The sequence below is a fragment of the Harpia harpyja genome, chromosome 6 (genome assembly GCF_026419915.1).
Source record: "Harpia harpyja isolate bHarHar1 chromosome 6, bHarHar1 primary haplotype, whole genome shotgun sequence".
Classification (NCBI taxonomy): Eukaryota; Metazoa; Chordata; class Aves; order Accipitriformes; family Accipitridae; genus Harpia; species Harpia harpyja.
This window is the reverse complement of record NC_068945.1, coordinates 36,342,940-36,366,719: the sequence shown is the minus strand read 5'-3', so window position 1 is coordinate 36,366,719 and position 23,780 is coordinate 36,342,940. Positions and strand designations below refer to the sequence as shown.

Here is a 23,780-nt window from a genome sequence, read left to right as displayed (position 1 = left end):
TCATTTTTGGTGGCTTTGTTCAAACACCAGCAGAAGAAAGGAAGAAGTGTGGTGGGAAGCACCCAGCCCTGGGAGAGACACAGTGCCAGGGCTGCCACAGCTACCGCTGCCTGGGCAGGTCTACTCACATGACAGTTTGGCAGAGTCAACCCATCATCTGGTACAAGGTACCACAAATACCAGGAAGGGAACAGAGATATCCATAAACGTTCTGTCTTGAAACAAATACTAAACCCAGCTAAAGAACAGTGTATTAGGCATCACTTTTTCTCAGCATTTATGATTGATTGTCAAATACTAAGGATAGCGGCTCCTTGAGCAACTCACCCTAATTAGCTGTTTTCCCAATTATAAGCCATCTGTGTTCGCCCTGCATAATCTAGTCAGACGGTACATCCCCTGATATTGTTCTCAGAATCAAAACCAAAAAAGTATTCTCAGAACCTATCCACATGGAGGAACTCAGTTTTGACCCCTCCAGCAAGAACCATGGTCACTGAGCACACTGACCTCAATCAGCTCAGACATTGAGCTAAAGACACGAAGAAAACAGGGTACAGCTGGCACATATATATATGAACTAGTGACAACTCAGCATTTCCACCAAACTGGCCTGGAGAGTAAGTGAGGGTCCTGCAGTCTCCATTGCCTCCACTCTTTACACTCTGGAATTTAACTACCTTGCCAAAGGGACTCTAATTTACACTCTCCGTCCTTTGGTCCCAGGGATTTGGCCACTTTAAAAGTTGTTTGATTTTTTTTTTTTTAAAGGCACTTTAAATAACCTAGATGAAATTAGGAATAATTTTTCAAAAGCAATTTTTATTTATATTTTTTTATCTCATCATTTTCCTGGTAGTTTGTCAAGAGAGTTATATGTGTGCATGTCAGTTATAAATTGAATTATATACTGGCATCAAATTAACAACACTGGAAGCTAACAGGCCTTTGATAATATTAAGAATATCAAAAAGGCAGTATCAGAGTAAACTTCACAGCGTGCTGTACCAGAACTGTATCTTAAATGAAAGGAGAAGTAGCAATGCTGTACGACAAGGTCAGTGTCCATATGCTCGTTCACACTTCTTGACCTTTGTCAATAAAATCAACTTTGTAAGAAGTCATATTGATGTGAGCGCTTCCCCATTAACATTTGGATGGAGAATTCCCAACTCAATTCACAGGTGGTACTTTACAAAACATACTTCAGAGGATCAGGTTTTCAAAATCTGCCAACATGGTCAAAGATTCAAATAGAGGCCTGAACTCCACACATCTCACATCCCTGAATTACCAATTCCCTGAGCCATCTAATATGCATGGAAATTCTATGTAGCTGGTTAAAAAAAAAAAAAAGTATTTGAATTCTCATTTCCTCTCAATTAGAATTAATCTACTTGAGTAAGTTAATAAGGTTTCATAAAATGGGATGGTTTGTGTAACTTCTAACACAATTAAATATTAATAAACTCCTGTGGGAGCAAGATCAATGGAGTACAAAACGTCTTCCTGAATTTTATCTTACAACATGTCATTTTAACCAGTTATATATTTCTCTATACTCTGTAAGAAGCTTTATACAGCAGTAGAAGAGCGATGAAACCACACAGCAAAATCTTAACCTTCACAGAATAAAGAAGTGTGTGCATCTCATGCTCAATTTCAAGAACGGATTCCACTGTAGCCTAAAATAAATAACCATCACATATGCGATACAGGCCCATAATCAACCTGAAATATTACATATAGCCCATCTAGATAGTGATTAACCTAAAATTCCCCTTCTCTGGCCCTATTTGCAACAAAACCAACATGCTATAAAACCAAAAGGTAATCACCTATCTTAAATGACAATATTAAATTACCTCTATCCAGTTTCCTTTATAATTCTGTCTGACCTTTTGTGAAAGAACATTTCTAGGTGTCTGGGTTTTGCTGGTCTCTTGGGTCTAGTATGAGTTTTCTCTTCCCTTAATTACAGAAGAAGAATCATAAATCTGAACCTCCATTTCTAGCACTACAACATAAGGTTGAAAGTACATTCTTCTTGCGATAGAGGTGTTAGAAACACTGGTCAAAACAAACACCAGGCAATCGCTCTTGAATTTCTAGCAGTTTGGTCTAAAAGATACACTATGGAAGTCTGCAGAAAGTTTTTAAATAACTTTTTTTCTTTTTAAACATTGATAAGAAATATCTATGCTAAAAAAAAAACAAAAAAAAACCCAAAAAAACCCCCCCCACCACCATAACTAAAATGAAACAAAATACCCGCACCTGAAAAATTAAAACCTTCTGGTTACCAATTTCCTAAAATATTTCAGAGAAGTCTAGGTTCCCCAATTCCTCAACCCAAATATTTCATTCCCTGACCAGTTCTCCACTGACATGTTTACAGAAAGGTTCATTTTCTTTACAGATTTCAAAATACTCATTAGAAGGAAGCACCACAATAAAACTTACATTGACATTCCTTGCAGCACTTGCCATCCACATACGCCAGGGCAGAGTTAAGCGGGCAGTCAGAGAGGGGGCAAATCAAAGCCTCGCACTGCACAGTACCATTCTAGAAGAATAAAAGGCGCTTAACTTGTAGTTATATTTAGCAAGAACAGAGATGTTCTCAAACACAGGAACGTAAAAATCTATTTTTAAATGCAATGAACTCTGTAACAACACCCAAAAAGACATTTTAACACGGTTCTTTTAATAACTAAAAGAACAGAAACTATATCTTTAGAATATCATGCGTACAAACTTTTAGACATGTATGATGTGTTCTTTGAGATGAGGATAATGATCAATTTTTTTTTTTTTTTTGAGGCAAATCTATCTGGAGGTAAAACATTCTGCCAATCAGCAGCAAACTGACAGATTAGTGTGAAATAACAACCTCGCGGAACAATATTCTGCCTTCTGATTTTTACATAACAGACAATACATTTCTAAAAGGTAGTATCGTGGCTGCAAGAAAAAATCTGAGACAAAAATACCTAATACATTTAACACTAAATTCAAAGAAATTTAAATAGCTGTCAGCCAGATTTTATATCATGGACTAAGTCTTCTTCTCATCAACCACAAAATACTAGAAGCAAAATGAATATCCCTCCAGAAATATAAAGATCAAAATCATACTAAGCTTAAGAAGAAGCATTTAGCAAATTATAGATAGCAGCAAATCAATCTAAGGTGCAGTACATTCAACAACATCCTTTTCACCAATTTCTAATGGCTTTTGGATTAGGCATTTAATGAGTTCAAATGGAATTAAAGAGTTTTACATGAATGGACAAAACAAAGATGCCATGGTTTGGTACCTGAAAGGATACTTGCAATAGCTTCTGGAGTTGTGATACCTTTGGGAATCTTCCATCCATCTAACAAATCTTTTTCATTTGTGATGTAACAGAGCATGCATATGACCCTGACATTTTACTCTTTCTTACTTATTAAGATGTAACCAAAGGCAACCAGAGGGAATCAGACACAAGGGATCCACTAAATCATTTGCTAAGAAAAAGGCTGTGTTTATAGTGACAAAAAGCAGGGAATTAATTATCCAGAGAAACTATTTGCACCTCAGTGCATGGGAATAACGTGATAGCTAAGTATACTGCACAGCATCTACGTATGGTGACATGAAATATAGGAGAGCTACGCATGCTGGCACTGCTGAAACAATAGGAAAATGTATTTATTAATACTATTCCTTGGATTCAGAACAGGTTTTCTAGCACTTTGTGGTTACTACCTAGGATACACCTGGCAGTTTTCTCATTATTTGCCTCCATAAAACTGTCATCAGAGGAAACACTAGAGTTCCTGAGTCTCCACTCAAACTGTAGCCATACCATGCAAGTGCAGTTCTTACAGCCATCTGTCCAGGATTCAAACTCTCTGTAAGTCGTGCCTTTCATTGTGCAGGTCCTTTCACAGTAGCACTGATCCAACTTGTTCATCCTCTGCTCAGCTTGGGACAACTGTATTTACAGTTCACAAAAAAGTTTTGAATGTGTAAGTGGCTTCCACATTAGTTTAAACATGATTGAAACTGTCCCCCTTATTGTCAAGCATGCAGATGAGAGAATACATGTAGAAAAATGCAGTCAAAGATAATAAAACAATTACTGCCAAATACAATATGATTAAAACATCACTCATTCAGAGATGGAAATTAAGAAGCAAGACACAATGCATTTCATCCTTTTCTAACATCAGGGACATCATGAAACAAAGTGAGTAGGTGAAGATGGGTATGGCCCCTGGTTTCTTATCTTTGTATGTGTGAACTGACCAAGAATTTTGCTCAACATAAACTACTTGCAGACATTAGGTTATGCACAAAAGACCTAAATCTGAGCAGAGAGGCAAAATTGGTGGTAAAGCTCAAAACCAACATGTTAGCAACTGTTTCTCCACTTCAACCAAGGCATTTTTAACATTTGTGTATAAAATCAGCCAGGTAACAGCATTCCTGCAGACATCTACAAGAACTGACATTTAAAACCAGAAGACTAGTTTATGTTGACCGGCAGACACGAATGCGTTTGGTGTGACATTCTAGGGAAAAAGAAGAAGAAAATGCTGCGTTGGATCCTTAATTCCTTCTTTTGTATATATTTTGTCTGAACACACCTTTGGCAGCTCAGGTGTAGAAAAGCCTTGAACCAATAAGTCTTGCTGCAATAAGCACTATAAGCACAGTAACCTATTTCATTCTAGGTTTATCGACTTGTTAGCCTAATAGATAGAGCTTGAAGATCTATGAGACCGTTCCTTGCTCAGGGATTTGGATTCTGTTTACTATTAAAAAATATGATTCTATAAAAATATTAAAAAACAAGAAAGCTCTCTGAACTGGGAATTTGTATGTACAGACACTAGGCACAGATACATAAATACAAACGTATAAACATACCATGCAGGGGTGTTCCACACACACCCACGTGCACATCCCCACATATGCATAAATAATCTAAAAAGACAGCAATTAAAGCCTCAGAGTCCTCATTTCTGCCATGCCATGAGTCCTAGTAAACACTACCTTAGCTGATGTTTTGGCTAAAATGTCTTGCAGTTCCATAATTTTCTGCACAAGTCCATGGAAGTCATTACAAGTTGGGCATGCTAGAATAACAAAATACGTATATTAATTAAAAAAAACCCCATGTATTCACAATAGCTTCAATCATGTCAAAGTTGACAACCAATACACTGAAATTCAAGGTTTTAAGAAAGCTTGTAGGACAGAAAGTAGGTACAAAGCACACCTTTCATTTTATGGTATAAGAATTAGTAGACTTACTGCGATTAAGATCTGGGCATTGAGAAATAAATCCTTGAGGCATGACAAGTAATTGCACATCTTGCATTATGCCCTATGTGTAAGTGGAAAGAAAAAAAAGGATACATTATTTTTACCTGTCAAAATTATGTTTTCCATTCACCATGTAAAACATTAAAGCTCACACAGAAAAACTGCCTGATAAAAACAATACTTATGAATACACAGCTTCTTGCCTGGACACAATGCAGTGATAAAAGAATAAACAGAAAGTAAAATAGATAGATGTACAAATACAGACATACTGAATCATTTTTAAAGACATGAAATTAAATGTCAAGATGTAATAACATGGCAAGAGTTTGGCTGTTTTGAATTCATTGTTATTTTTAGTTAGTCATTGCAGAAAAGCTTGCAAATGACCTTTAAAAGTAATTTGAAAAACAGTTGCAGTTTCAGTTACTTTGAAACACACTTTTAAATAAAATGCAAATTTTTTACTAAGCTATAACTGTCAAATAGAAGTGAAGATTAAAGAAACCTGAGTCGGGAAAAACACATTCATGCAAACCCTTTATGATTTCAACAGGGATTTTTCCATAAAGCATGCAGAATGCCAAGAAACTACATGTCTGTTACACGGCTGCAGTGTTGCATGTTGGCAAGAACTTAAGGGAAGTTTAGCATGAAATTCAACTATGCCATCTGGAAAGGGCCAGTTTCACGCACAAGAATAGATCCCGTACTTGCAGGCAGAATTTACATGCATCCTTAGTCATTAAGATATAATTAGTAGCCACTTTGCTGCTCTGCAAAAGCAAAGGCCAAATAGCAATTTCAAAGTGAGCCATCCTGTCTTTTTCACTCCAGATGTCCCTTTCATCCATGGCTCCTTCCCTGCATCTCCAAAACTCCTTCTTAGGAGGAAAAGCAAAATAATTACAACATGCTTCAACGTGCTTATAAAGGGAATGTTTCACGACACTAAGAACACAATGCAAACTAAATGCAAAAGTCCACATTTCATCCACATACACTGGGCATTCAATACAGATGTTGCAAGGTCAAAGAACCAGAATTTTGACCTCAAGTGAATGACTCGGAGTGACTTAGCAGCTTAAGTGACCTACAGAGAAGAGTAGGTGTCACTGGAGGGCAACTAAGAGGGTACTTAAGTACCATGCCTACCTTTCTCCCTTAACAACAAAGCTACACTCCAGAGCAACTGGATGCTTCGCCACGCTGTGCAAGGAGCTGCAGGGATTAGCTAATAGTGAAAAAAATAGGTGCGCCTGAGACAGGGCTCCACGTCGGGACCTCTCACAGCATGTGTTCTGGAAGTCAGGAGCAAAGACCTCTTTGAAGAGCACACCAAAAAGTTCACTGCATTAATTTCTCCTCCCTTCCTTCCTCAGTGTCATCAAGTTCAAACTCATGTCAACCCAAGTTATGGCAGTTTCATGAAAACGAGGAACAGCAGGGTCCAGCCCATTCAAGTTTAAAACACTCTTCACTGAACACACAGGCAAGTATTCAAATAATTTAGCTATTAACAGTAAAGCTCCTCCAACTATTTGAGGAGCTTTATTCATCATACATCAGCTGTGATGCGAGCTGGCCTCTGCCACTCGCCAGGAATTTAGGCTCCTTCTCCCAGAGTAACAACAGGGAGCTGTGACACCTAGCCCACCTGGGCTCCCAAATCAGGACCTCCTGACAGTACAGGAGAGGCTTTGCACAGGCTCCCCAAGAACCTAGTCTTCAAATTAACACACTGCTGGATGCCAGGTACCAAGAGAAGTTACACTGTGACGGAAATCAGATAGCCAGAATTGCTTTCTCAGACTTCAGACTTTATAGTGAAACAAGTACAAATATATCCCAGTGTGAATATGCCTACTGGCACATGGGTTTAGTGCAGCAATATTAGGTTGAAAAACAAATACAGCCAAATAAAATCTTTTTCAGAGTGACTTATGATTTTGAGTACCTTGACCGCTCTGGGCAATCCATTTAATCTACTCAGAGCAGCCTGATTTTCGGAAATAGCTAAGCACCTGGACCTCTCAAAATCAGATCAGTAGGAGTTATCCCACAGTGAGTGTCTAAAAATATAGGCTCTCCAAAACACTAAGAAGCATTGAAAGTCCTCATCTTCTAAGCTGATGAATCTCCTGTACACCAGCATCACATTTTCAGATGCAGTTTGACCATTGGTACCGTATTATGCTGGAGAAATCACTTAGCACAGTATATTTTGGCTATATTGATGCTCTTTTAACAGCTATCCATTTCTGTATTTCTGTTAAGCTGGCTTATATATGTAACTGAGGCAAAATTCTCCAAGTATTTTGTTTAATTTTACCTTTCTTGAAAAGAAAGAAACAAACAAAAAAATTCAGTCCACTGTTGGAGTATTTCTTTCTCTACACCTAATGATTTGGCAAAAAAGAATATAATCAAGTCAAAAACTGAGAAGGCACAAAAAAATAAAAAGGAATATTTAAAAAAAAGTATTAATTATAAGCACATAGAATAAATGAAATTTATCTGAGATCAGTTTAAGCAATGCACTAATATTTTCTGATTTTAATCTTGTAGTCAACTGTTTAAGCCAGAAATATAATTTTGCAGCTTGTTTAACATACATCCTCTTAGTCTTGGAGGAAAAGGAAACACATATTGAACTGAAAAATAAAAACAAAGCCATGCTTCAGTTTTCAAATATGAGTGCCCCACTGGACCTCTGTACTTCATACACAACAAGGATATAAATTAGCATTTAAGTATAGCAAACAGTATTTCAACACCCAAACTCTGATTTTAGTGCAAAAGCACAGAACTTGCTGTGAAAACCATAGTCAAAGTGGTTTAGGCTAAAAAAAGATTTAGCAGGCCATATTTTAAAAAGTTATTGGGTCTTCTGTGATCAACATCATCAATTCTATTTTGCAGCTCAAGTAAAAAGATGCCTACTGGGAGGCAAATGGGACTGCAGTGTGGAAGGCATCCACAGGGATGCCATCATTTGTTACAGCAGCTCCAGAGAAGATCGAGGCCAAACGACAGAAAGCGGCTGTGACCAATGAGTGCTACCTAATGGACTCAGAGGAATCAAAATTTACACTCCAGTTCAACATAGCATTCACTTCTTCAATCTTGCTATACACCAGGTGCTTGCTATATATACATGTTAAAGCAGAAGCAGTAAGCAAAAAGCATGTACAAATATTCTTCCTCTGGGGGAAAAAGCATTCTCTTCATTGACGCCAGTCATCTCATTCGTTTGTGAGCCAAGACGACGTTGTGATGAAATCTAAATCCTACAGGGGCAATGAATTTGGGGTTCTCTAGACTGTAGTGTTCTGTGACACAAAAAAATGCATCTAGCTATGAAACAGACAATAATCTGACCATTTATCTCCTGGAATTCTGTTGCACTCGGCCATTTACCTTTCCCTGTCTTAGGCTGTGGTTGTCTGTGTCATTTGGTGACACCGAGCCCTATGCATCTGGCTCTGCAGCTTTACTTAGTGAAGTCCAGTTTGATGGAAACACAGCTCGCCGCATCAGATATGCTGATACCCAACACACCACGGCCCTAAAAACTGTGTTATGATTACAGAAGCACAGACTGGTTGAGGTTGGGAGGCACCTCCTGAGATCATCTACTCCCACTCCCCTGCTCAAGCAGGATCAGCCACAGCAGGTTGCCCAGGACTGTGTCCAAATGGCTTTTGAATATCTCCATAGTAGTCTTACTCTGGCCAACCGCACGGTAGAACTGTTTTCCTATGTTCAGATGGAATTTCAGGTGTTTCAGTTTTTGTCCATTGCTTCTCGGCCTGTCAGTAGGCACTACTGAGAAGAGTCTGGATCCCTCATCTTCATTTCCCACACACATTCAGGTAATTATACACATTGATGAGATCCCCCCGAGCCTTCTCTTCTCTAGGCTGAACAATCCCAGCTCTCTCGGCCTCTCCTCATATGAAAGATGCTCCAATCCCTTAACCATTTTTAAGTTCACTCTTTTCCTTTCAGCGAATGCATACCTTAAAATAACCATGTGCATTATTCCTCTGTCCCAGCCAAAAGGTTGTACCCAAAGGTAAGTCCATGAAGGGCTTCTCCACAACTCTTTCATAAATTCTGAAAGAGAAGGGAAAAACATAGTCCCAAGTTATCGTTTCCTTCACTCGGAGCTGGAATGTTCCACATGTGACAACTTCTTATAAAACAACACTCTTTACTTACTTATTGCAGTCCACGTGTAAAATCAAGTGAGAGGCACTGATTGCTAAGGAAAGCCTGTGCCATTTATCATCTGCCAAAATGTATGGGAATACTTCTGTATGGGAGCGATGACTGCCTGAACGATAATGCAACCTGATTTCATTTCGATGACCGCTGCTTTCCAACTCCAGGTACCTGTACCATAAATGCATCATCATTTCATGAACCATTCTTATCAGCACAGCAACATTTTACATAACACAACCTCTCATTATCATGCAGGAACTATTTAAAAGAGGGGGAAAGACAAGCAAGGAGGTACAAAGATGAAAGCAGACACTTTTCAGATTTGCACTGCATCCTTCTTCTCAATAACACGTAATAGCAGGTTCCAACTTTTATGTAAGTACACAAGATCCCAAGCCAAATATTTTTTTCCTTTAGCAACACTATTTTCCATAACATGATCCGATTGAAAATACAATTGCTCTGTTATGAATAATTGCCTCATATCCTGAAAGCACAATAAGGATACTCTGAAGGCATGAATGCACAAAAGACAACACCAAGTTTTGCGATAGGGACATCATTTGCCATTATCAACCAGGGAAGTAAGCAAGAACTGAGACAGAACACTGCTTTGTTTGCTTTTGGATGTACTGTTAACATCTCCTTTCATTTTTTGTAATGAAATTTCTCCAAAGAAATACAAAATCAAGACATGCTAACTCTTCAGAACAATTCATATATGTGCACATATTTGCTTTGTTAAATAAGTATGTGTATTTGTGGTGGGTGTGTATATATACACACATGTATGTATATGTATGCACATATATGTGCATATGTATATACATGGTAAATAAACAGCATTGCAGCTGTACCAAGATAAGTACACCATACACCAGATTTGCAGATTGCAAACACAAGCTTTGCTGGTGAAATTCCAGCAGATCAATTTAAAAAGCACCCCATAACCAAACTTGGTACTTAATCAGACAGGCTTGTTTCTTGCATATCGGACCTCTTCTGGGAACAAGCTTGACAAACCATTTGTCTTCAAAGTACTAAGTTTCTCATTTTAAAGTCCCCCCCCAAAATGCTTTTAAAACAGGAAAGACAAACAAAAATGGAGATTCTCTAATAATCATATGCAACCTACATCTAAAGAGCAAGGCAAATAACATGGTATGTGGTGAGACGCACAACAACTGGGAGAATGGACAATTCATTTTTGTCTATTTTTGCTGCTACATCTGCAATCAGGCATAACAGTGGTTTGTAATCTGAGTGCACATGTGTTTTAGGGTGCTGTCGTTTACTTTAACAGGCTATCTGTATTAAAGAACAGACAAGACAATGATTGCAGTTTTCAAGAGTGAAGATTAGACCAAATCAAAACCGCCTTGTACAGTCATTATCCCCAGGAAGAGGTTGGGCTCACTGCACATCTCTCCTTTCTTCAGGGTGTTTCACAGTGGAACAAGCCTAGCAACAGCACAAAACCAACTATCCTTTTGCAAAACTGGCAAAAGGCAATTTCTTCTTTTTCCCCAGTATTAACAAAGCAGTTAACTGGACTCAGCAATGAATTCTATAATCTGAGATTATTTACCTCCTCACAGCCCAAAAATAATTCTTGCATTGGCAAGAAGTGTAAACTAATTGAAGGCCTGGCTGGAAAAAAATTGGGCAATAGTGAAAGGATATCAGTCAACTTAATAACCTCCCTCATAACTCAAGCTTCAAGGATAAAAATAAGGTCATTCTCAACCTAACAGAGAAGGGCAACATTAGAGAATTGGACTCCTCCAGCAACTTCTAAGTGTCTCCACCCAGCTGAAGATACCATCTGGAAAAAGAAAGGCATGGATATGTTGAAACATTATCTCCTGGCAGAACCAATGGCTAGCTTCTACTCTCTTCAAAGTCAATGGCAGAACTGATGCCAGCACACCAAGATGCAGGCAGGCAGGGAACAAACTACACAAATAGACATACAGTCAAGTACAGAAGGTAAAAAATGAACACTTATGTTGCCCCTTATGCAGGTGAGATAATGAAATCTCTGAGAATGGAACACGGACTTCCCAATAAAAAGAAGACATCACTGTAAAAATTTCAGGAATTAAGAACCGCTGAGAGAAGATGCTGGCATTCGATGACACTGCAGTAAGCAATGAAATCTTCCTACGCAAAGTTGTGCAAAAATTGTGGACACTTGGGGTTTTGTTTTAACCATGATTAATGCACTGTTTTGAGATCCACAGGCAAACTCTTTTGTCCTTCCATTTGGTAAACTAACAAACACATCTACCTTCTAAAGGCTTGACAATTGTTGGAGAAAACGTGCAGCAATATGAAAAAGAAAACAATAGCCATTAGGAGAATTATTAGGAGAATCATTTATGGTTTACTAATAATTTGTAGAAGCAGCAAAACGCAATTAGAAAAGGAAGCGGAATGACAGCCAGAACAATACTGCCTTCAGCTTGAACTAACGTCATGACACTGAAACACAGAGAAGTAAAAGTGATTCACTTTCACTTCATTTTTTACAAAATACTGTGCTTGCTATTCCACTTCTTTAGATTTGTTTAATTGCCTGGACTTAAACGGCTCTGGTTCAGTCTCATGAGTTTCAGAAGATGGGACAAGCCTCAGCACTGACAAACAGGTACGAGTGGAAATGCAAAGTCCACCTGCAGTGAGGTTTCTTGCAGCGTCTGTGAGGCTGTAGACTTGGGTACGTGCTTTCCAAAGGTTTGGAAGAGTCTTTGAGACAGTAACCTAAGCATTAACAAATACACCTGGATTGTAAAAATCCATTTATAGTGACAAAAATACTCTACACTTCTCTGTACGCTCAGGATTACTAACCTTTTGAGAGAGAAAAGAGGGTGATCTTGGTTCCTGAACGACTTACTCCCAAAGGAAACAATAACTGCATCGTACTGTAGTCTTCTCCTAACCAAGAATCTCATTACTGAAAAGTTGCAGGGGAACCTCATCAGCTGAATCACTGGTTTCTTGCCCACACCAGCCCAGCCCACCCACTGCAGGGAGAGCAGCAGCCAAAGAAGTCCCATGACTAATATCACTGCTGCTTCTCCCAACAGCTCCAAGGTGCTCTTTTATGCTGCAAAAGGCAAATGGCTCTGGGAGTGAAAAATAAACTGCAATGAGAAACACAGTACAACAGCAGAACCTGCTTCCCCCTTTACTAACATCTGTGATCTCTGTGGTTGTTTAATCAATACCAGCCTACTTCATTTTAACCCCCCAAAAACCACACATGCTTTGGGTCAAATGGATTTAACTTCGCAGGGAGATGATACGTGCTTAGGTTTACTATGTTTGACGTACGGAGAAGAAAATGCCAACCTGGAAAAAAAAGTTGTTACATCTCTGTAGATCACTCTGTGCATGCACAATCATTGCAAAGGCAACAGCCAAGGCTGCCGTAAGATCAGCCGCTCTGCTTGGAAACCAGCCAGACAGCGATCCCTTATGTACTGACTAAGGCTGAGCCTATCGTCAATAAGAGGAAGGAATTTGTCTCAAATGCCCCAGAGGAATTTGAGACAGAAAACAGGGATGTTTTCTCTGCTGCCCAGCACTGATCTGTTGTAACTCCTGGATAAGAGTTGAGAGTCAGCAGATCTGCTCAACTGCGGAGCTGCTACTGACTGTCCCAACAAAGGGCACGTGCTCTGCATGAGCCTGCACCGGACCTGCTCTTCAGGCTGCGACAGACCAGCGTGGGGGAGACCGTGGAAGCAGAAGTCAGGATGTACAGCAAAAAGCTGGAGATTTAGGAGGTGAAACACCAGGTGGTCCTGGTGTACACGGTTAGCAGTCTTTGAGAAAAGGGAGGTTATGGCCCTTCCAGCTAACGGCCAGCGCTGGTAACGCCAAGCCTTTGATGGCTCACTTGCTCCTTTGGCATCCCTGCTCACACAGCGAACACACACTGCAGCTGCCTGCCTTTACTCCAGGCAACTAATAAAAACAGACTTCAATTTACAGCATGTAGACAAATATTTCAGAAGCTAAAGGCAAGATATCATGTCTGCTGCTTATGAATTTATTACAGGGTGGGTTGTTTTATTGTTTTTTTTAAACTTTTACTACTCACATTTATAGGTAGAGTGTTAAAAGAGTTCTTCATGGCTCTTTGATCTACACTAAGAAGAAAAGGAAAACCAGTAAAATCAAAAAGAAGTATGTACTTCAGAAAAAAATTAAAATCCTTATCTCCATTACTTATAAAAATCTTTATCTGAAGATTCTTGATACAAAAGTTCTGGCTTTTTGTTAGGTATAATTACATAAAACATAAAAAAAGAGATCCTACTCAGTAGACCCTATTCAGTGCAAACTATGGCTACAACAGCAGTAAGCAATTCTGCTGGGTGTAGATTATGAAGATGTAAAAGCAATTCACGCTGTATAGCCACCACATTCAGCAATGCGTTATTTGCTATTTTCCATGGTATAATGACTGGGCAGTCAGCAGAGTGAGCCTTATTTTTCTATTTGGAAGTAACACTTAAAGTGTTCTGAAACATTAACTAGGAGTTTTTACTGCTTGGTGCATCTCCGAGAACAATATGGCATCAAAATAGCCCCAGATGGATTCTAAATGCCAAGTGGCAACTGCACTGTACCTATAAAAACCTAGTCCCCACCTCTCACTTACATTACTGCTTGGCCTTACTGGCTTTGCCCTTTTCCCTGACTATCTAGAGCTCTACCTAGGCAAGAGATGACTGGCAGTTTTGCCAGGGAGTGATAAATAAAAAGACGGTCTTTACTTTTCTAGATAAGTTGGTAGCACTCTGTGCAAGTGCACAGTGGGCAGGAAAGCCACCAAATTCAGTTTCTGTCCCTTTCTTTTGCTGAATAGTTTTAGAGCCGGACAAGAGTTTTCCGACACAGGATATTTTTGTTCAAAAATGCTGATCCATTAATTAAAACCAAATCTTTTGATAGAAACAAGCATTCTCACAGCAAGGCTTGTGGGGTCCAGGATGAAATGCTTGTTAAAATGAGAGACAGACAGAGCAAATCTAAGACTCTCTGAAAGACTTTCTCAAATACTCTTTAATGCCACAGTTATTACCAATTTGAAAGCAGAGATCCCAAGTGAAGAGAGGACGAAATCAGAAGAGGGTATTTCCCGTATCAAAATAGAGTGCACAAACAACAGGACAGTAAAGCCAGTCTCTCAAGTTGACCTGTTGAGGCTCTTCCATTACACAGAATTCATCAAAAAGAGTAAGTCAGGTACAAGAGCAACCTAAATTCAGTAAGTTGATCTCAAGTCCTATGACTATACTAATAAATAAAGCCAGCAAGGCCCATTCCCTGGCCCTGAAGACAAGTATTAACAGTGGTGCTCCACTACAACTCACATCCATATGGGTGCTCTCTCCCACTTTTTCCCTGAAATGGGTGGGTTTTTTCCACACTCCTGTTGGGAACAGTCCCTGGCCAATGCTACTCTGCAAACCATGCTCTGACATTGTCTGCAAGGGTACTAATTGCAGGAGGTAAAAGCATGCCAAGGAAGATGCTAACAATTATGCAGAATGGACAACAGCAGGCCCGTGCTCCAGCCTCGGCCTGGGCCCTGGCCAGGCACTGCCAACAAAGCTTTTTACTGCATTGAGTGGGGGGAAAAAAAAAAAAAAAAAAAAAAAAAAAAAAAGAGAGAGAATGACACTCCTCAGGACACTTGCCTCAGATGGAAAAGAACCAAATTCAAGTCCCTGCTCCAAATCAGGCAGAGCAGAGATTAACGGTGCGAGGAAAATGCCTTTGAAGCACCCCAGCCAGCGAGCTACTGAGCATTCTGGCGTTTACATCTTTTCTGCTGTTTATTTTCCTCCACCACTAAAAAGGTCAATTACTTCAGCTTTGTTTCAGCACGACACTTGCTCATCGCTCTGGATAGCTATGGAGGACAGCTGGGGAGGAGGAAGGTGCACAGGAGACAGAGCCCCATGCTGGGACACGCATCAAGGAACACCCTCCACTTTGGGATGTTCATGGGAGAGAACAGCCAGGCAACAGATGACTGGAAGGGCAGAGAGACACCATCCACACACATTCACCGGCACAAATTACTCCTGCACAGCACTGCAGGTTCTCTCCAACCAGAAGGAAGCCACAGGCACAAGGTAGTAGCTAGGAGAGTGAGGTTGCAATGCCCTGATGTGGAAGAGGTGGCTAGGAAACAAACGCAAGTGAGGCTGTTCAAATCCTTTTCATCCCTGTCCCTCTCAGTGTCTGTACCCGATTCAAACTAATAAAGGATGTGGGACAAAAATGTATGTCAATAAGATATTGTTTCTATCAACATCTTGCAGCCCCTTACCTGACTTCAGTGGGGCTGCTGTGATCTGGAAACATTTGCTGGCTTTGAAGGCAAGAACTTGCCTCTCACCTGAGAGATCTCTCGGCTTACCTCCCAAAATTTGAGCTCAATTATGCCCCTAAATCAGGGAGGCAAAATCTTGCCTTCCCCACCTGCAGAGTCTGCATAGCTTCTGCTGAGTTTAGCACTATGATCCAAGAGCCCCCCCCGGTCATCACAGGAGCAAGATATCCCAGACCCTCTAATGTTACTGCTGACAGCAAGGCAAGGCTCTTGCACTTGCGGGAGCTCAGCAGGAGCAAGAAGCAGGAGCTGAGGTCCCACCAAGCTCCTCAAAACATTCCGAGAAGAGCTATTCTCCCAAAAGGTGCTGGCTTGGTCTTGGAAAAATTCAAGCCTGCTATTACAGCACATTGTCCATGCCATCCCTGTTAGAGCTGTGAATGTGAAATCAAATTCCCAAACCAGGAAACACTTTTTGAAACACAATTCTTGCCTTTGAGCAATTGCTCTCATTCCTCCCATCTCTCTCACTAACCCCATTTATCAATATATTTACTTCCATTTTGTTCTCACTATCACACAGCCCCACTAATATCAATCTTGCCTATCTGAAGCTTCCTCTTCTGCTAAAAATCAAGGAGGGAAGAACTTTTTCAGATCAAACACTGTAAAAACAAATGGCATAAACTATCTCTCTCACTCCCTTTCTTGAAAAAGTTTCTCCACGGAGAGCAAGAGGACTGCAAATACAATAAACAACTTTCTGATATATATATATAGATATAGATATAAGTAAAAGCAAAAGCCAGCTTCAACCTAATTCCTCCCATTTCCTACCCTGACAGAATATAGATTGCTTTGTTATTTATTTGTTAATAGAAACCCTTTCAAACAACAGTAGAAGAATAATGATATCAGTCAAAACTCATGTTTCAACTGTTTCAGTGGTGGTTTTCAGTGTCATAGGCAAGGGACAAGTCCTTTGTCTCTTACTCAACTAGGTATGTCACTAGTCTCAATTCAAACTACATGATCCAGGCTCATATGAGCATTTGGTAACAAGTTCGCAACCAAATCACCCTGGATTAGTCAGCACTGCGATGATTTACATCAGCAGACAGGCTGGCCTTGCTTGATTTAACAGAAGTTACAGGAAGGTGTTTTTAAGGTGGGTGCATTACAAGAATTTACATCCTATTGGCAATTTTTTTTTTCTTTTTTTTTGGTCACAAAGCATAAACTAAGCCGAAGTGAAAAAACCCAGGCAACAGTGACAAGGCATCAATCAATTTAATAACATCCCTTATAACCAACAGTTAAAGAAACAAGTCATTCCCAACATTATGAAGACATGAAACAGAGTATTACACAAAACTGCTGTTTTACAAATATTTCCATCTAACCACAAACTCAGGAATAGAAGTTAATCATCTCCCAAACCAACAGAAACAAGGAACTTTTCTCTTTGGGGATAGAGGAAAGAGCCCAACCAAGGTGTTGGTGTCTACATAGAGAATCCTTTGTCCCACAGAATCTTCTCACGCACTAGAAAAGCAGTGAATGAATGAAAGAAAATACCTTTTTTTTTTTTGACACCTTTGATGAAACATGCAAACTGCATCAAAAGAAAAGAAGGCTGACACCAGAGGAGTTTTAAATCACTAGAGGAAGTCAATTCAAAAGCAATTGATTGTTACGAACAAATTTAAGAGGGTTCATAATTATTGTCAGACCAGTAAGAAACAGCAACTAAGATTTACTACCAAAAAACCAAAATACAGAACATTACAACCCTCCACTCTTCCAGCAAAGAACAGCATGGAGTGTTTTAAAAAGCAGAAATCAGATATTACTTCTTTTGGCACAGGGAACAGCCCTGTACAGCTTTAACATTTGAAAATGAATCCCACGTAGTTCTTACCTAACATCTGCTCTGCAAGTTATTGATGGGGAGGGGGAGAGCACCCCTCAAACAAAACCAGCATAACTCTACAGTATTGGCTTAAGTGGTAAATATTGAAAGTTCTTCTCAGTGCGCTGTGTTTGCAGCAGATCTTGTGGTGTCGGAGAGGAGACCTCACGCTGCAGTCCAGCAGTACAGACACTCAATACATCAAAAGCAGGGAACATACAGTTCCACCTCTATTTTAATACAACGGTCAAAGGATAGAACAAAATTCATGCATTGGGAGTTCACCTCTGGCAACTTATCTCCTTCTGCGCCTCAATCACTAAGAGAGAAATTGTCACAGATTTCCTCCTGGATACTGGAAGAGGTCTGAAACTGCTGCATAGTACAGCCCCTTTGACAGCAGATAATCACAAGACACCAACAGCTGTGAAAACAAATGCTAAGGCAGGCAGAAATTGAATAAATTAGTAGAGATACACAATTAAGTGTAGGGAAAGCCTGTCCATAATATTCTATTGATTTCAGTGTTCGGTTTCAGGATATAAAAAGCATTAACTGAAGGAAAGAATGGCTAAACTACAATCCTGTGACTTCATCCTTTAAGGGCTCTAATACACAGTACCTCAAGAGATACGAATATAACATTAGTTGCATAAAGCCATCTAACCATGAAGGGAGGAAAAAGCTTTATTACATCTCTCCACTGTTGCCAATTAAATGAAAATATATGATGGAATAGTGAGACCTTCAGAAGTGAAATGAGGAGGATAATACAGCTTAAACTGAAGGCTGAGAGCAAGCACACAGCAATCAGTGTTTAACAGTGCTTCCACTCGGACTTAGGGCATCACTTCATTAACATCATTCCAAATATTTACCTTGTTATTGTAAAGTACAATGTATTTTAGGCAGGGCATTCTATGTGGTCAAGGTGATGCTCTCAAGTTAAAACATTTGTAACTTCTATCTTTCAGATATATGCCATACATAAACTTGCCCAGAAATATGCATTCAGCTGCCTGAAACTCATCTGAACAATTACTGATGTGCAGTTTGGATTCCCTGACACCACAAGAGTTTTCTTGAAAGTATCACGTCCAAGCTGTACCCAAAACTACCACTGCCTGAACTCCTTGGCTGCTCTAGTCAGCGGGGAAAATAACAATCTCTGTGGAAGAATATGAGCAAATTAGAAAGGGAGAGTTACATGTATCATTTCAGATTCTTTCACTTTAAGATCAGTTTTAAAAGATTTTAATATATTAAACACTAGAGGAAAGCATAATCATTATAAAAGAGGAAGACAGTTTTGGTACTCAACTAGGAAAAGAAAAATAAAAGCATTTAATAGAGTAGACAAAGATGACTATATCTGCAGAAAATCCTTTCAGGAGCTACTTTTTGTAGTGACAGCAACAGCCCAGCCTCAGCAAATGCCTTAGATTTACACAGAGAACTTCTGCATCTATCTGATAGCCCAGGGACAGCATTCACCACATGACGTAAGAGGGGAAACTTTGGGAGAGCAGTCCTGTCAATTTCTTAAGACTCAAAGCCTGGAGTAGTTGCATGACCATATCTCAGTGGAAGCAGTCATTTTTTATGTTCCTCAAAAGGGAACCAGCAAAAAAGAACAAAAAAAAAACCCACAAAAAACCCCCATAAAACTAGACAACACATACTGAATCAGGAAACTCTGAATTATGTAAACTATTTTAAGTATATAGTTTTAAAGAAAATTATAAAATTTTAAAAGTAACTGCAATTTAGGAAATGTCCTCAATCACTGTAAATTAGCATATTTGCACCAAAGTCCCTAGACCCAAGCAAAGAGAGGATGAGTTTTCACTCCGATTTATTTTTGAAAACGCATAAGATATTTCCCAAGCCACTGAATAATTGAACATACCTTTTCCCACTCTTTAAACGAACATTTTGATTTTCTTGTACCCTAGAAATTCTTTTACCCTAGAACCATTAGGTGTTATGAAACCTCTGTAAAATAAAACATATGAAAAGTTACTTGTGTGCTAACTGATTATATCCTTCAGTTACTGTCACCTCCAGCCTTCCTCACCACCAATCCACTCCTCACCACAGAAAAGTAAGAGCTAGTAGTGACTGCTGTAAATTAAGGATATAGCCAGGTGGGATTCTATCCCACAAGGCAACAGTTCAACATGAGCACAACTTTTTTGACTTCAGAGGAGCTGTACAAGGCTGAAGCTGGTGCAAAGGAGCGGAGTCAGGTCTGGCGTTGCTGCTTCTCCCACCAACTATGGTGACTGCTGGGACAGAGAGTTCACAAGTAGTTGTTTAAGAACTAAAGGACTGTTACAGACAAGTCCCTGGTCAGAAGTGGGCAAGGTCAGAGAGCTGGAAATCCAGCACTGAAGAAGCAGTTACTTAAGGTAACCCACCCAAATGCTTCCTTTTAACTTCTATGTTCTCTTGTCTTTATCGTCATTCATCATAAAAGAAAATGAAACCAGAAGAGATACTATAGGAGACTCAGAGAGGCTAGCCTAATTCCAATATTATCCACACGTACGTCAGCTCTCATTTTAGCACAATTAAATTGAACAAACACTACTATGGCACACAGACATCTTTCTGTACGTCCTAGCACAGAATAGACCAGAATGTGTTTATTAAAAGCTTAAGGGCACATCTAATTTAATAGCCACAAGTTCTTTCTGGCTATACTTTTCCTGAGACTGATTTTACACCTGCTGGAGATAACAAAGATTTTCTCTGACTGTAAGGGGATCAGGTTAGGCCTAACATTTTTAAAACAAATTCTTCAAGTTTCTTTTTGAATAGACGACCTACTATTCTCCCAAAGCAAGCAATTAAATATTCACAAGTAGATTGTTCTTTAGCTGCTTCATCCAAAGCTGACCTGATGAGTGACTCTATTTGCCTAAATAACCTAGAAGGCTTTTTTTTCTCCCTCTCTGATTATCCAAAGGCTTACAAGGAGACCCCAAATCCAAACATAAAGCATACATCCCTACAGAAAAATTGTAAACACTAGGCATCACTTAAGAGGACATAGTAAGATAAAGAGGTCACACTGGCTAAAATGGTGCTAGGAGTTTTTTTTCATCAAGGCATGAACTGGGTATTTTCATTTTTCATACCTCTAACATTAGAACAGCAGTACTAAAAGTTTCCACAGTTAAGAGAAAAAGGACCTCAAAAACACTCAGCAATGCCACTAAGTTATGCATCCACAGTTAAAATACCTACACACATAATGCAGACCTTCCCATTTCAGCTAGAAACCTTGACAAATACTTTCCATTGCAGTTACGACAGTTCAGATTCCGATGTGCAGATAAACAGATGGTAAAAATGTAGCACTAAAACCTGCAAATATTTAAGGTATGAGAGCAACTTCTTGAAAAAGTATAAATATTATCAATATATTGTTAAAAACCTAATCACCCATTCCTAAAAATATACCCATATCTAATAGGATTTTCAGAGTCCCGTTTGTCACCCTTTTACAATCATCTTTTATAAGGGCATAGGCAGATGACATGGATGAACCAGATTCAAATGAGATAAGCAGCATTATGTTTGTATGGCCACGCAACCTGGACACCAGGCACTGCTCTAATCTTTCCTCTTCTTTGCTATGGCTCGATAGAATCAATTTAATGCATTCTTGTTCGCATAAGACCAATGGCGCGTCTACCTGCCCAGCTTTACTCGCTTCAAGAATTCATTATTTTCCCAAACAATATCTCAAATTCTTCTGCAACCCTTCAGTGAAAGTTCATTACACATTATTTTTTGTACTTTTATCACTCTTTATGTTCACTAAGTGGCAGTGTTTTCTCCCAGTTGGCCACTCTCCAAGTTAATGTTTGTCGAGTTTTGCTCAGTGATACACTACACATTTTTTTGATCTTCTATGGCATGTCCCTTTCTTCATGCCATTCCTGAGGCCAGGGGATGTTTTCTCGCAAACACTGCCTCCTTTCAGAAGGGCTATGGTTATTCTCTTTTCCAGAGTCTGAGAGTTTCACATTGGTGACCTCTTTGCCCACCTCTGCGGCTATTTTGGCACATGAAGGTTTCATCTCTAATTTTGAAATTTTAAATATAGTAGCATTAGCCCTACCAGTAGCCCAATCAATCCATGTTCTTCCTACAAATGTAGAAACAAGCTTTGACAGGGCACAGCTGGCTCTGCAGACCTACTCTCTCATTTGAGACAGAATAAACTTTTCCATCTGGGATGATTTGCACATATGGTGGTACAGTCTGAGTTCAAAACTCAATAATCACAGCTGCCCAGTTCTGCCCCTTGCAAATTGCTCACTCCTGCAGATAAGAAGTAAGTAACAGTTAACAGAGAAGCCCCTTGGCTCTTCTATGATATAACATCTGCAAACATCATCCAGGAGGTATTCAACCACCCCCTTGCAACGTTTAAAGATGTTTTTATAAACTTGGCATAATGATCCTTGGGAATGTTTTCCCTTGTTTTCTTCTTCTGGTTTGTTTTTGGTTGGTTTTGGTTTTTTTTTTTAAATAAGTGAATTGCAGAAGATGGGGCCTCTGGGAAATAGAATAAAAGTAGAATTGGAGCATCTTCCAGCACAAAATAATTGTCACCATGCCTGCTAATGAAAACTTGTACACTCATGTAAAAGAAACAGACATTTTTCTTTGCTTGAACATCTGTCTTTACCTTTTTTTTTTTCTATTTTGTAGTGAGACCATCAAGAAAGAATTATAGGATTGTACACAGGAAAATAAAAAGGACTATGAACCTAAAGCAGAGATCATCTGTTGCTTGTGCTAATGACTGCTTAGAAAGTGCATATTTTAAAACTCCTTTTTATTATGTCACAGAATCATAGGGCGGTTATCTTTAATAGCTATTACTCAGACAGATATATAAAGAGTATCTTATTTCTCTAGCAGTCGTTATCCTATCAAAGGGATAATCTATAAATGCTCTGTGTCATTCACTTTAGTTTTTTTAAGGCTGACAACATTTTGAGAAAAGTGCTCTGCCGTTCACGGGAGGTGTAAGCCCATACCTGGAAGATTTTTCGGCTTTTTTTAAACTGCTTGCAGTGATAAAAGCCAACTGGTGAAGAGGTGGGCATACAGGGCCAGGCTTTGTGAATCAGTGTAGCTATTTTGATGGGACAGTTTTACACCAGCTGAGCATCTGGTCCTCATGGTTATGAATGACAAGAGAGAATTGGCTTTTCATGCCCTTGGTGGCAAGAGATATTTAAAGAGTAAAAGCTGTTCCACTTTCCCTTGGCCGATTTGGACTTGTGAATTTTTATGAATCTGTACAATATGCCTACCCAAACACTACAAATATTTGCAAGTGACCTGCTACACAACAATTTTGCCCTAACTTATGCTCAATTTTTGACTGCATAAATACATCCACTTTCGTTAACTAGCATACAGGTAGCAGTACTTACCTGTGATCTAAATGATGAATAGAGAGAATAACCCCTGAATTCAAGTGGGCTTGTTTTAAGGTCACCAGGATTGTGAATTCATATTTATTTCTTAATTTCTGAAAAAATATTTCAGCTGTTTCTGGAGATGCCTTGACAGTTCTTGAAGTATCTAAAAAAAAAAAAAAAAACCAGAATAAACAGTCAGTATAAAATCTTATTTTACTTTATATCCTCAACTCAAAGAGCTTACAAAATAACAAGCTTCTCCTGAGTAGCCCACTTGAACAGACAGGCAAAAGCAGAGACCAAAGTATTTTAAACACCAGCTTTTACATGCAATGGGAGCCATTTCAATGAAAGAACACATTTTCTAGGACACCCATTCTATTCTGAGGGAGGGGGGCTGTTTTGTTTTTAAGACAGGGTCATAACTCTTTTCCTTTCTCCATGGATGGCCAGATGGTACCTTTAATATCTCATCCAAAATATGAACTCACTAGCACTGAAGCACAGAGT

The 23,780-nt window shown here is 39.3% G+C and overlaps 1 protein-coding gene across 1 annotated transcript in view; it reads right to left on the bottom strand.

Annotated features, from left to right (window-relative positions):
* Positions 1–23,780, bottom strand: part of NELL2 (neural EGFL like 2) — a 154,801-nt gene that overhangs the window by 108,490 nt on the left and 22,531 nt on the right. The window contains exons 3-9 of the mRNA XM_052790385.1: positions 23,283–23,433; positions 9,545–9,718; positions 9,343–9,439; positions 5,309–5,381; positions 5,048–5,130; positions 3,855–3,983; positions 2,464–2,566 (exon numbers count right to left, since the gene is read on the bottom strand). Coding sequence (XP_052646345.1) covers positions 2,464–2,566; positions 3,855–3,983; positions 5,048–5,130; positions 5,309–5,381; positions 9,343–9,439; positions 9,545–9,718; positions 23,283–23,433 — 810 coding nt within the window. The remainder of the gene's footprint in view (positions 1–2,463; positions 2,567–3,854; positions 3,984–5,047; positions 5,131–5,308; positions 5,382–9,342; positions 9,440–9,544; positions 9,719–23,282; positions 23,434–23,780) is intronic.